Raw genomic sequence first — 14,977 nt, 5'->3', positions numbered from 1 at the left:
AATTTTCCACCAAGCCAAGAAATGTAGTTTTATATCAGTGTTTTGCAGAATGGTTACAGACCCAACATTTTATTACATTTTATTACGGCTTCAAACATGAACATGAACAAGGACTGGAACTATTTGTTATATAATAATAATAATAATAATAATAATAATGCTTTAAATTTGTTCACAAACAATTTTAATAATCATTTATATTTAAAATAATATATATATATGTTTTCTTTTGTAAAAGATAATCATATTTAAGTGTATTATATAAAAATAATTTATAGATTTAAGAGAGACTAGCTCTAACCTACACCTAGTATTAAATTGCATCATTAAAATTAATTTCTTTGGCTGTTGTGGCATGCCATGTCATGTGTTCTTGAAAACACTGTCACAATTCCAACAAAATCCCTAAAATTTTACACACACGCAATGCAACATGCAGACAATCTACAGTAATCTAGGCAGATTGATGCTGATTATTGAGCATGTAACGGCCCTCTGGCCTGTTTTCCTGGTGTGTGATCATAGCTGTGCAAAGCTGAGCCAATGAAGTATAGTAGATATAACGACCTCCATATGTTACACGTGCATTAACTCTCTTTGAATTCTGCTCCACATCTCTTTGACTTATGTTTGCTCAACTTGAGGCATAATGGTTCATACAAAGGTCTGTTTGAGGTGAACTTATCAATGGCTCTTTGTTTCAAGTCGTTCTGTGTAAAAATCATGAGGGAGCTCAAGGGGAGAGAGATCTGATTGGTGTTTCTCTTCAAACCCACGTTCATTCCTTTCTTTTGTGACTTCTGGCATGTGCAAAGAGTCTGGGCTTGGGCCGCACAGCTTTGTTTTGGTTCTCTGTGTTACTTTCCCCTTCTCCTCTCCTCTCCTCTGTCCTGCCTCTGGTCTGCTCCTCATCAGGGCTGGATTTGCCACTGGCTTCCCAATTAGAAAGTTCCACATTATGTAGGGCACATTTAATAAATACCGTGGCAAACTTTCCAGATGACTTTTGTCCCCCAGGCTTGTTTCTCTTGTGTGCATTTTCTGCTGAATAATTACTGAAACCATACCTTGAGTGAGTTTCTATGTTACAAAGCTGCTTTTAGGGCAGTCAGGATTTCATATCTATATGTATGTACAGAGGTGGGGGGAATATCGATCGATACATTTGTATGGTTATATTATATTGAGAAAAAGGATTCCATGTGTTGATCTTTAATCAGGGTTTGAATTTTGGTTTGGGACTGCAGATATTGCATGTAGTTTTTCTCATTCTGCATATAATAGATCAGAAATTTCTCAGATATTGATCCAAAATGTATAACATTGTCAAATCTTTGTCAATTTGTATTTTGATGAATAGCTTGAGGGAATACAATTTTAATATTTACTGTATTTATTAAAATACTGTAACTTTTTTTAACAGTGTACAACAATGTACACCAGTAATGCAACAATATTGTAGTAAAATAGTGTAAAATATTTTAATATTTATTTACAAAATATCAGTGTAAAATCAAACTGCCTTGCATTATTGTGTAGGCTATTGCACAATGAAAAACACATCACCATCTAGCATTTCAATTTAAATATTTTGAATGATTTATTTAATGGCAAGGTTCACAATAATATATCACAATTAATGACATCTATACTCTCTTTCTCACACTCTCTTTCTCTCTAGACCTGTATTACTTTTTTTTAATCAGTCAAACAATATAAATTGGCAGCTGATTGGGGGTTTTGTCGCAGTCACTCATGTTAAGCTGTTTTTTCTTTTCTTTTCTTTCCTCTCTCTCGAGTGGCTTAAATGTTTCTGGCCTTTTTCAGCTGTGTGAAGTGAAGCCCTGATAAAAGCAGCACAAAAGAACCAGTCTTTCTCCCGGAGACTTTGCCTCTGCTCTGGTTTTTGGCTCAAGTTTCTAAAAGCTGTCTTCAATCTGGATGAGCAGCCCACATGCTCACACGCGCAGGACATCATCCCCCTCCGTGACTTGACCTGCTTGTAGGTCTGCGGAAATAATAAAAAGGGGTGGATGTGTATTGCTAGGGAAAGACCGCGAAGTAAACGGAGCTGACAATGCTCTCCTGCTGGTGGTACGGATCATTTAATCTGCATAAACATCATAAAGAGTTTTCAAAGGAGATGGTTAGACTGTTGACGTACGGGCGTCCATCCAACAAAACATTGACCACTTTTACAGTATGTGGGAGTTGGATTTGATCATTTTATGGTGTTATTATTCTTATGTCATCAGAACCATCCAGTACAGGATGGAGGTCAGTTGGATTGCTCTACTCTGATTCTCATATTTGTCTCTCTGTTAGGAACTGGTGTCCGCAGACAGTGACTAAGACAGTGACCTGTCAGGTGCAGAATGGCACTACTCTCCAGAGGGTCTATCAGACCTGCAGGTGGCCTCAGGGATGCAATGGAGGAAGGTGAGTTTATTATCAACACGCACTTACTCAGTGTTTTATGGCTGTGCAGTAAATGTAATGGCATTTTCCTGTTCAGTGGTCAAGAGCTTATAGGACACAGTTCCAAAAGGATCTTGTAAACCCATAATTGTCTTGCATAATATGCATGAGTACTTTATATGCTACCATTACAAAGTAGTGGGATTTTACTGTAAAAATAAAATAACAAACGTGCATTTTATGTGAGTTTGTGTGTGTTTGTGTGTTGCAGCTATCGCACTGTGGTCCGGCCATCCTATAAAGTCGTGTACCGCACCATCACCTCTCTAGAATGGAAATGTTGTCCCGGATACAGAGGACCTCAGTGTGAGGAAGGTAAGACTGACTGGTGACGTTAGTTGCATCCCAAAACAGAACTTATTTATTAAGAAGTAATCTCTGTACTGTGCGTGTCTTTTTGTCAGTGTTGGGAAATCTACCAAAATCAAAGAAACTACATTCAAGCTGCTCTTTAAAAAAACATTTTTTTCAGAAGGTTAGATTATAAAACCAACTATCAGATTATGAAACATTTTTAGTTTTTTGGCCCAAAACTATATGAATCTTAATTATGGTGACAGCATTTAATTTAACTAATAGAAACTTTCCAATTTGAAAGCAGCATTTGACTAAATCTGACTAAATATTCTAATAACATGAAATGCATAGGGACCGTGTATTTTTCATAGGTTTATTCAAATAAATCGCCTGACAGAACGGAAAATGAATCTGACTTCCCAATGCTACTTGAGAGAGAATATATTTCCTCTTTTACTTGGCTGTAGGCACGACACACGGTGACAAAAAGCATCTATATAGCATTTCATCATGATACTCGTTGGAAAATGTTGCTGGAAAAAGCTACACTATTTTGGAGACAACTGAACTGCTGTCACATGGCAAAAAAACAAAACAAAAAAACACTGTAGCGTGGCTACTCCTAATAGATATTCCCCAGCATGCTCATAGTGCAGAACTAGACATGATCTAGGAATGGGAAATGATGCACAAGTGTTTGGGGTCTTCGATGTAAGCATATTTGTTATTTAATGTTTATACAGGCTCACAAAGGGGGGTACCGCACAGCTAATGTCCTGCCCTGAACACAGTTCACGTCTCACTTTGACTTTGACTTCTTCTCGTTCGCTCCACTGTCTCTGTTTGTAAATCATGTCCCACTGTCAGGAGAGCAAATAGTGGAGAAGACAAAAGAAGAGAAACAGGATGGATGGCTATTGTGAGACGTGTGTGTGAGCAAGTTTGTGATTAATGTGAGCGCGTGTCTCAGCTGTGTTTGTGTGCTGTTTCTGGCTGCTTTGCTCTTTGACTGTGTGTGTGTTTGGCTGCATTCTCTGAGTGTCAGCCAGAGCCTCATTGTGAGTCGTTCTGGGAGTAACTGTGAGGACCAGCCAGCAGCCATGAGAGTCTCCTATCCTCTCCCAAATGAACCAGCTCTTGTGTGATCTGGCCAAAATTGGGCTTTTTAAGCTGTTGTTTAAACCAGCTTTGCCCACTGACCCATTCATAGTTTTTAAGTTGGGTTTGGTCACTTTTAAGTACCGCTAAATTATTTAATGTGCCAGGCATTGCCAGGGTGGCAAGTCTTCATTTGACTGAACTTTAATTTACTTTTATAGACAGGTTTGGCTTTAATGTGTCTTGTAAATTGCTTTGAGGGATCTTAATAGTGTACTGTGTCTGTCATGTGGTTGTGACTGTGTGTGCGTATGCGTATGCTAAAATCTCAAGTAGTAACTGTATGCTAACTTACTTTTCTGTGTGACAAAGTGGTGTTTCTTTAGCCTACAGCCAAAGGCTTTGTCTATCTAGAGCTCTTTTTCTTCTCTAGGTAATAAGTTAACAGTAGCAGCACGTACACTTGAATACATTTTCAGAAGTTTAGTTCACTCAAAAATCACTCATAATTTTTAGCATCATTTACTCTCATGTTGCTCCATGTATGATTTATGATTTTTGCTGTGGAAAACAAAAGGGCATGTGTTGCAAAGCTATATTTCAGATTTCAGTTAATACTTTATTTAATGGTTTGATTTAAATTAATTTGTTCATTTCATTACTTCAACCTGATTATATTCAGATTCATTTAGGGACATCTATTTTACTGGCATATAAAAAACATCTCAGCCAATCCTGTGAAATATACAAATATTGTTTTATATTATTTTTTACGTCGTTTAATGCAGACTCCATCCCAGCAATGATGAACTTATGTTTATTCAGTGACTGCTCAGATGCATTCTATTTAAATGATTAATAAAATGGATAGTTCACCCAAAATTAAAATTCTGTCATCATTTATTTAATGATCTTAAATGTATAATTACTTTGTAACAAGGACACAAATCTTACATATCTAACTAAATTGAAAGTCTTAAGAGATTTTGGTTAAACTATTTCTGCTATCAGATACAACACTGACCATTTAGTAGTGCTATTTATCTCATGCACTCTATACAAGTTACTGTGTGAACCGAGTTGATCTGGTTAACGAAACAGTTTGATCCATGAGGGCAAATCCAAACTTGATTATTGCATTAATAGTTCCTTATTTTTAAAATGAGTTTACTTTAATCTGGAGATGAGACAGCACAGACAAACCCACACCCACACCGCCAACCGAATTCTAATCGGTTCTCTTTTCACCCAATTACATACCCCAAAGGCAGCAGACATCCATGAAATGAGAGATAAAGTGGGTGAATTAAGTTAAAGCTGTTCATCATATGAGAGGGATGATGAAATGGAGAGAGGATACCGCCTTAAGTGCTACACTGTGAGGCCTGTGAACATTAATGTCTTATCAGTACCATGTGAGACAAACTCTGATCACAGACACCCCTGAGTGGAACTGACAGCTCCGTTCTGTCTCTTTCTGTGTCCCTGAAACCACAGTTTACAGTGGGCTTCAGCACCCTCAAGACATGCGCACGTCACTAATGCAGTGCACTGTAGCGAGGAACAGAATCTAGAAAGCATGTTGTGTGCAGTGCAGGGACATTTATTAGTGTCTGGTATATCAGACCGTGGAGAATGAGCTTTATTCTCTTATACATGGTGAGATGTACTGGCCAGACTTCACCCATGTCATCTTGTTTTATAAGACTGTCTGTCTCTGTTTGTGGCTCAAGGTCATTTTCATGCACACAGTATGGGTTGTAGTTTGAAATGTAAAGTGTAATGGCATCTCAGCGCAGTGAATCTGTGTTTTTTTTAAGATCAGTTAGTTGTGTTCTGATGTGTGGAATGAGGAAAGAAAAATATGCTGCTTCTGGCAAACAATATCTCTTACACATCATTTCCACTTTAAAGCAGAGCTATTAATGTAAGCCTAACAGAACAACTCCTTAGTGAACAAAAACTACTATCCGCAGATAGCAGTTCTGTGATACTGTATAATGTTTCATTGGTGTTTTTTACTCTTTTTTTGTGCTTAAGAATTGGTAGTTCTCTGTTTGATCTGCAGTTTATTTTCCTTTGGGATATTAACTGGACAGGCCTGCTTTAAAGAGTTGATTGTTGATTAGAGATACCAAAGATTTGTTTTCATTCAGCTTCAGCCCAAACACTTCTTTGCTCTCATACTTCTTATCTCTTGTTCTTTGCTCATTAGTTCTCCCTCTCTCACCGGCGTCGTCCGAACTAGTAAAAACATTACATCACCGATAAGATACAAAAACATATTTGAAGTAAATGTCAAGCTTTTTTATTAAGATCAGTGTCCCACCCTTGATTACACATTCACACACACACACACACACACACACACACACTGAAAATCTTGATATGTAGCTATTTAGTAAACACTTGAGGTCCATTGTTGTATGCGCTGATGTGATGTAGTTTTGCTGTCTGTTTTTACATACAGTGCTCTGTGTAAGTTTTTCAGATGAGGCAGTTATTGTAAGGTGCTCACAGATTGAAACGCTCACAGCATTGAGTCACAGACATCCAACAACTGTATCCAACTGACATCCAACCGTAAACCACTTGCTACTTTTCTCCTCCATTTCCCCTGAATTTTTTTTTTGTTTCTTTTTACTTTCTCATCTCGTCTCTTTGGATAGATGTTTTGTTAAATAACACTGAACTGTAATCGTAATCAAGCTTTAATGGATATGTCCTGTTATGTATGTCTCATCTGTAAAGAATTCATTGGAATTGCAAGCAAAATAAAAAAAAACTTGATAAAAAAAAACAAAAATGTTCAAATGCACTCAACAAATTACATCATGTATTATCCTGTTAAGACAAAATAATCGAGGCTTTATGTCAACATTTTGTTCAGCCATATCTGTTTTCAGTTCAGTTTATTATTTCAACAGAGCTCCAGAGATTATGCTGTTGGTAAATGTAATATCCTAACACTTGTTAAATCATTATTTCTCCCATCAGTGTCTCAGTGTTTTTAGAAGAAGATTTCTCCACAGACCTTGGATTGGAGTGTTTTATTTCAATAAATGATGGGGATTAATTCTGAGATGTTTATATTTATACACATTAACTCTTCACCCTACTCAAGTGTGTGTGTGTGTGTGTGTGTGTGTGTGTGTGTGTGTGTGTGTGTGTGTGTAAAAGTAAAAGAAACCGACTGACAGTCAGTCAGCGAGTGATGGAGAGGAAGTGAACAGCTTGTGTATTTGTCATGTGGGAGGACGTGTTGAATTAACACGCTTGTCGCAGAAGTGCGAAGGGCCTTGTATCAAACTCCGCCCCTCGGTCAAAGTGAGGCTGTGCGCTTTTGATGCACTAATTACTCGCTCGGCTCGCAGGCATGCGACTGGTGCTTTATAGCCACAGAAATGTAATCTGTGTTTTCACAGCTCAGTTCGGCTTATCGGGGGGTTCCATTCTAAGCTCTAATGCTTCAAACATTAGTTAGTTACACACACTCACTATGGAGGCAGTCAGCTGAGACTGGTTTTTTGGCTCTTTTTTAAGAACACTTTTCATACAGTGATGATTTAAGTTGTCCTTAATGACTTGGGAAAGGGCCAAACCCTCAGGCAGAGCCTCCTGCCTGTCTTTGTTTTTGCCAGCCAGCTTTGTGTAGCTGCGGTGTGTTTATGCTCCTCAAGCGAGGCACTGCATGTGTGTGAGCATGTGTGGGAGATATTAGGTGTCAAGAAGTGCATTGTGCAGCTGTTGTGTGTCTGTGTGCATTTGTACTTTGTGTTCATCGACTAACATACTGAACGAGTATGAACGAATATTCTGAACACACTTTGAATTAATATTGTAAAACACACTGAATAAATGAACAATCTGAAAACGCAGTTTGAATAAACATTTTGAACGAACATTCTGAACATACTGTGAATGAATATTCTAAAGACACACTTTGAACGGACATTCTAAACACATTATAAACAAACATTCCGAAAGACACACTTTGACTTTGCGCAAATAATAATAACATATATATTTTAATCGAGAACCGAGATTCACCCACATGAACACCTTTTTAATTCACATTGCAAATTGCCCAGCAGTGGCCTATGAAGTCTTATTCTCTCTTTCACCCCATATCTTCCATCTGTGTTACAGTAAACAACTTTGTAAGCTGTGTGAGCTGTTTGTTATTCTAAATTCTTGCTGCCTGTTCTGTATATTGTATATTCGTGATGTACTGTAATTATTCCCTTGTTTTCCTTTCTCTGCTCTGAGCTGTCCATTTCTTCCCAAGGCCCCAATCAGTCTGCAGGACGACATAACCCACCTGCTGAAATGAGTGTGAAATCTATGTATGCTCATTCGTCTCTGTGTAAACCAAGAAACTTCAGCTTTAACAGGCCCATCATCCTACATCCCATCACATAAACTCAAACAGGAAGTGTTGCATTGGACAGGGCCCCAATGAAGGAAGTGAAGGTCTGGAGATGGAAAGAAACAAATGAATTCAGTATAAGGAAGGAAAGTATATATTTATAGAGGAGACATTCTGTTTTTCTTCACCCTGAGGTTGCAATTTCAAATATTTGCCTTAGGCCTCGTTTACAATTAAATGTCAGTTAAATGTGACCCAATTCCAAATTTTTTGTCAGATATGTTCTATGACAGTGTAACTGGAAAAATATTCATGCATTCAGATATTTCAAGATCGGTTTCAGGCTTCATTCATATGTGGAAATAAATCGGATAGAAATCAGATATGTGCCAATGCGACTGTCATGTGAACAGACATATCAAATTTTCGGAGTGATTGCGTTCTGTACGTCATTAAAATGGCAATTTAGTACTTCTCCGTGGTTTAATGACATCATATGTGTCACGTGCTGGCAAAATGAGTATAAAATCAAACAGGCTATTTTGAGCTACAGCCAAAAAAAAAAAATTATAATAATAATTTTTAGCTTTATTTGTAAATTCTCTGAGACAATTACTTTTTCTTTGTTTGCTTCTTGCACTGACTGTCATCATTAACAGAGTCATTGTACCTAAGCAACTTTCTACCAAAAAGTATTGTTACATTTATAAACCTTAATTCAGTAAAAAATTTCACAGTTCAAAAGCAGTCTTACAGAAAAAAAATGCTTTAAATAGTACATCTTGTGAAAGGCACAAAACCAACTGTGTTATATCATGCTTAATATCTTAATATAAACATAGGAGGACTTTTATTTTTTATGGGGTTTCACTCGTAAAGGGATCATCATATATTGGGGACCTTGGCATCATAAGAAAACAATTCTCAGCTGTTTAATTTAGTTTCTACCTGTTATTTCTTGTCTTTTTTAAATTGTTAATTGCACTGAAACAAAGGTTTGTTGCCACACATACATCACATCTTGTTGGGTCGTTGTGTTTTGGTTTTATTGTTGTATTTTTATAAGGCCCTGTAAAACTTAACTATGCATCTTGCCACATGAAACGGCATTGTAGTGTTTTATATTAGAAAGAAGATTGGAAAACCTGAGAAAAACACAGTTTCTTTGTCTCTCGTTTCCCACCTCCCTTTCTAACCCCTGTGGTCGTCTGAGACTGACAGACAACCACCAAAGTCTTCATCTGCGGCGAGCAGTTATGATGTCATTCACATATTCAAATTATTTTGTGGTTGCCAAGAGCTCATTTAATCCTGACCTGCTGATTAAGCAAAGACATAAAAACCAGTGTTTCTTTGATTTCATTTGCAAACATTTGTAAGTGTGTGTTGGTGTGTACATACTGTATGCGTCTGGATCTATGTGTGCTTGCGTGGTGGTGTAAAGATGGTTGTGATTATTGAGCCTGGTTTTGGATGCGCTTTACATAAACTCATGCTTATTAGAGCCACGCTCCGCAGCAGTGTTGCAGAAACCTATAGGATAAAAGGATTAAGAAGAAACCGGGTGACCGCAGGGGGTGTTCTGTTACAATAAACTGCAGTGATTCCCAATTGTGCATTGAGGGCTGTCAGATTGTATCTTTGTTTTCTTCTTAAAGATTATGTTTGAATTTACCCTCATTCACAAAAAGTATAGTATATGAAAGGAAATGTTATATTTTCCTCCAAATGTTATTTGACAGAGCTCTCAAAGTAAATTTACACTCCTCATATATTGTATGCTGAGTGACATTATATGCTCAAATGAATAGAGTACATTATTATAAGTAAGCTTTTGTGTCTTGCCACATCACATATAAATGCCTGGGTGAACAGTTTTGAATGTACTTAGAAAAGCACTTTTTCAGAACCCGGCGTGAATTTATTTATTTTTTTTACTAGAAGGATAGTAAAACAGTGTATGTGTCAGTACAAATGATAAAGTCAGACGTAAGTGACTGTTAATGTTAATCTGTTGTGTTGGGGTTTTAGCGACAGCATTATTGCATTAAGAGATGATGGAGGTGCTGGTGCTCACAGGGATAATGGAGTTGCAGTATTCTGTGTGCATTAGAGTTTTCTGCCTGTGGTTTTGGCCAGGAGTGTGCACAGTGCTGACTTCATCTTAACAGAGCAAATCGGTGTCGGGAAAAAAAAATCCATCATGCAATGCAGCAGGAAATTTAAAGTGAACTGATTTCATGCGTGTGCTTGCTGATCTTGTGTGTGACGAACTTAAAATGTGTGCCTGAATAGTAGTAGTATCTTCAAATGTAACTTGTTAAGGTGGATTAAGGTGTAGTTTACCATTCACTGTAGTTGCCCTCATGTCTTTCTAAACTTGGAAAAGGCACACAGGATGTGTTCGAAAATATTTACAAATAACTTCATATGCATGAACATAAAAAATAATATTTTGAATGGTAATTCATATTTAAATAGCCATTTGTTAGTAGCTTGTCCCTAGTGAAAAATAAATATACTAAAATAAATTTGAAACACATGTATTTAATGCTTACAAATATATTTACATATTATATACTGTACTTTTGGTATATTAAACTGGTATACCTAAAGTTTTCTAAACGGGAACAACTAATTTTGTACTAAATTCACTTTAACTTTGTGTAAGTAGTGCTGAAGTCTAACTAAAGATATACTGAAGGATATTTGATTGTGCTAAAGTAAAACTATTGCACGTATACTTCAGGTACACTTTAAATATCTTGGATTTAAAGACCGATGTTAATCAAAGATCATACAATTCTCACCATCAGTGACATTCAAAAACCTTTTAGGTTTAATATTAAGAAATGTGTATTGTGCACAAGTAGTACTACAAATAAAGTTTAATAAATACATAAAAATTACATTAGTAAGTCTCAAATGATATGTCAGTAAATATATTATAGATTTGAACTATACTTAGTATGAAATAAATGTATATTAAATATATTATTTTTTACTAGGGGATAGGGTAGCTAACTACTTTTAAGTTTGACTGTAGTTTAACTACTTTGATGTGAAGTAGTAACTTGAAAAGCTACGGTTTGAAATTAGCTTCTCTTTTAACACACACTCACTCACTCGCTATTGCAGCTGCCATTCTTTTTTGGAGACAGACAGTGATGGTAGTTAATCACTTTAATAGACTGTGTGTTGGGACATAATGTATGCGGAGGGATCTGGACTCCCAGCAGCCAATGAGAAGGCTTGCTGAGGGTTGCCTGAGATGTCTCTGGATAGGACAGCAGAGTAGAGGCAGTGTTATTCAGCACTGATGTCTGGGTCTGTTATTTGGGTTGGACATGTTCCAACTCGTCTGTCTTAGAAACTGCCTCTCACACACCTGAAGTAGAAGGCAATGTGAGTGTGTGCTGCAGAAGAGTCAAACTCTTTCTGGACCTAAATCAGTCTTAGCTGGAGTCAGTGACATGCTGGTCTTGAACTCTTGTTGTATTTATAGAGCTGATGTTGAGGCTTTGAACAGCTCAGCTTTTCCCATGCCAGAGTTTGAAGTATGAAGCTGGCCGGACAATAGTATCCATCATTTGATGGAAGTTCTGTTCCTGCTTGTCCTTTTGGATAAACCAAGTTATAAAAGGCCAAGTTATAATGTTTAAAAACTGCATAAACAAAAGGACTTTTCAAATAGTTTTTATAAAGATGAGTTTGTTACATGCCGCAAGGTCCTGTAAATGCCGTATAAACGATCGGTTTTAGTTCCAGATGGCAAGACAGTGTGATAAAGGCTCCCCGTCTCTTTTTCTCTGCATCACGGTATCTTTTCCCTCTCTGTCATCACAGAGAAAGAGCATGATGAAGGATAAGCGAGTGAAAGGCTGGGGAAATCCAAAAATACACATTTCCTACGACTGCTGCCAGGTATCAGTGCCGCAATAAGTCAATCAGCTCTCTCACTTTCTCTTTTTCCCTAACACTCTAACTCATTGTCAAGGTTGACATTGTGTTCACTTTGGCAGAGGCTCCTAAAGGGTTTAGATTGCAGTTCCCTCTGCGTCTCTGGTGAAAAATGGTGATTGTAGGGCACTTGGAGAGAAAGAAAGGCGGAGAGAGAGGAAAAGCAATAACGAAAGATGGAGCTTTCAGTTTGTTGTGAGGAAGGGGAGGTTAGTGTATTCACGTCAGCGATCATATTTTCTCCACATTACAGAGGGTAAATGGACACCATGCTATTCTATAGAAGGGTATTTTCATAAAAAATTGATTTTTCACTATAAAAACATACTGTATGTTTTAGAACCCAAAACTCAAATGCAGTAAGACCATGAAACGAAACTAAGCTGTAAAAACAGCTCATTGTGAAAACATTGAATCTGTCAGACAGTCAAATACAGTAACATATTACAACCTACATTTAAATGTCTATTATTACATCAATGCTATTGGCATGTTATCCGGTCCACATGGAATTTGTGCCTGCAGAACTATTATGTACTGTGATTTTTTTATTTTTGATGTTTAATGTTTATATTTTTTTTTCTTTGATAGCAAAGTAGAAATTTCAGCAATCATTAGTCCAATCTTCAAGGTCCCATGATCCTACAAAAATAATGGAGCTTTATATCATATCGACTGCGACATGGTAGTCTTAAAGGCACGATATTGGAAAAAGCACTCTATTTACGGTCAGAGACTGAGTAAAACTGAATTCAGTTTTTTATTTATTATTATTTTTATTTAATAATAATAATAATTAATAATAATTCCTTACATTTATATAGCGTTTTTCCAGGCACTCAAAGCGCTTTACATAGACAGGGGGTATCTCCTCATCCACCACCAGTGTGCAGCATCCACCTGGATGATGCGACGGCAGCCATATTGCGCCAGAATGCCCACCACACACCAGCTTACTGGTGGAGAGGAGACGGAGTGATGAAGCCAATCAGCGGATATGGGGAATGTTATTTATTTTATTTTTTATTTTTTTGCTATTTGTAACTACTACAGGTGGTTCAAACAAGCCCAAATATAACTGAACACGGTCATAATAGCCACTTGCTCTTTTGGGCTAGGTTTCTATAAAAATAAAAAAAAAACAGAAAAGATTTTTTCTGGTGTATGTAGAGTACATATATAGTTGTGGCTTGTATGGCAGATATTTCTTTAAGAGGTTTGAGTGTTATGGGAATGCTATGTTGTTTGGGGCTGTGTTTCTCATTTTTTTCCCACTAGACCCAAAATGTAAAAGTGTCAGTGGTGAACCTCTGAGTGTTGGAATGATAGGGCCTAGCCCACATGGCTTTTACACTATCATTAGAGCTGTGTAGATTAGTTTGGTTTGTGACATGATTTTAGATTCTTGGAATTCTACAATTGTACATGCCAATGGATTTAGGCATTACTCCAGTCGTCTTCACAAATCATAATAATATGCTGATTTAGGGCTTAATTAGTTTACAATTCTTAATATTATCAATGTTGAAAACAGTTATTCTGCTTAATATTTTTGTTGAAACCATAATAGATTTGTTTAAGGTTCTTCAATCAATATAAAGTTCAAATTGAAACCTTACAATGCTAGCAATGTAAAATGTCTATACGTTAAATTTCGATCGATTTATTTAGTCCTTGCTGAATAAAAGCATTAACTTCTTTACAAACTTTAAACTTTTGAATGATAGTGAATATAAAGTTGTACCTTGGTTTTCTCTGCACATTTGCATTTTATTTTAGACTTTATTTTATTTGCATGGGTTCAGTTGAGCATACTTAGACTGTACATTTTCATTTATTCCTGATTTCATTCTCTTCTTTATATTTTATCGTGCAAAGCATGTTTGTTCAAGTGTACTGCACTGCCCTCCCTTATCCAAATCCAGAATCTTTTCCTGAGCTCTTTCGGTGTTTGTTTTGTGAGGGTGCCTGTAATCTCCCTCTCCCACATCAATCTGCTGATCTCTTTCACATGGCACTAGTGCCAGCCTGTAGTCTCATCTCCCACGAAATTGGCACCACACCCGGCTCTTCTTTTAAACATGCTTTTCTTCCATAAAAATGTGGCCCTTTTATCTAGAGGGTTGCTTGTGTCATTCCACCATAGAGGCGAAGAATAGAGAGGGTCAGGTGCGTGACTGGCTTGTGCAGAGAATAATGAGCTAGTTAAGTGCAAAAAGGTCTGCAAAGAGTATTGTGAAACATCCACTTGAGTGCTAGACCTTTTGAAGAGATTACTCCACCAGAAACTGTCAGGAACAGCACCAACCTCACAGTGCAACTTCATTCTCGGAGGTCGTCTGGTTCACCTCTTTCTAGAGCTTTTATAGGCTAGTAGTCTATCAAACCACAACCACAAAGTCTGACACCCTCAGTGAGTCACGTCAAATTTTCTGATAAAAGCTCCTTTACCCACATTGCTCAGACATCCAGTAGCTTAGAGCGGCATAAATCAAGTCTTCCTTAATTATGATAACCCAACAACCCTGCACACAATATATGGAAAAGACATTTTCCTGCAGAGACAGCATGATTTCATTTTCCTTGTGCCCAAACTGTCTCATTATCTGGCCACTGGGTGAAGTCATTTGTATTCATAAAGCTTAAAAGCATCCATAAGTTAGTTTGAAAGGCCTAACCGCCCTGTTTTCTTAAAAGCTTTATGAGTCGAGAGACTGGCTGCTAGGCTGCTGATAAAATGAAATTCGCTGAGTTGGACTGAGATATTATTTTCCT

General features: G+C 37.2%; 1 protein-coding gene across 6 annotated transcripts in view; it reads left to right on the top strand.

The window, feature by feature from the left end:
* The window catches only part of emid1 (EMI domain containing 1), a 58,196-nt gene that overhangs the window by 8,949 nt on the left and 34,270 nt on the right, over positions 1-14,977 (top strand). For all 6 annotated transcript variants that reach the window (XR_003276654.1, XR_003276655.1, XM_026212576.1 and 3 more), the window contains exons 2-3: positions 2,326-2,439; positions 2,690-2,793. Coding sequence is in view for 4 of the 6 variants with exons in the window: in XM_026212576.1 (XP_026068361.1) it covers positions 2,326-2,439; positions 2,690-2,793 (218 nt within the window). In the remaining 2 variants the exon portion in view is untranslated. The remainder of the gene's footprint in view (positions 1-2,325; positions 2,440-2,689; positions 2,794-14,977) is intronic.

Source organism: Carassius auratus, chromosome 30 (genome assembly GCF_003368295.1).
Source record: "Carassius auratus strain Wakin chromosome 30, ASM336829v1, whole genome shotgun sequence".
NCBI classification, from domain to species: domain Eukaryota; kingdom Metazoa; phylum Chordata; class Actinopteri; order Cypriniformes; family Cyprinidae; genus Carassius; species Carassius auratus.
Note: the sequence above shows the minus strand (reverse complement) of the source record. Positions and strands in the feature narration are given on the sequence as shown.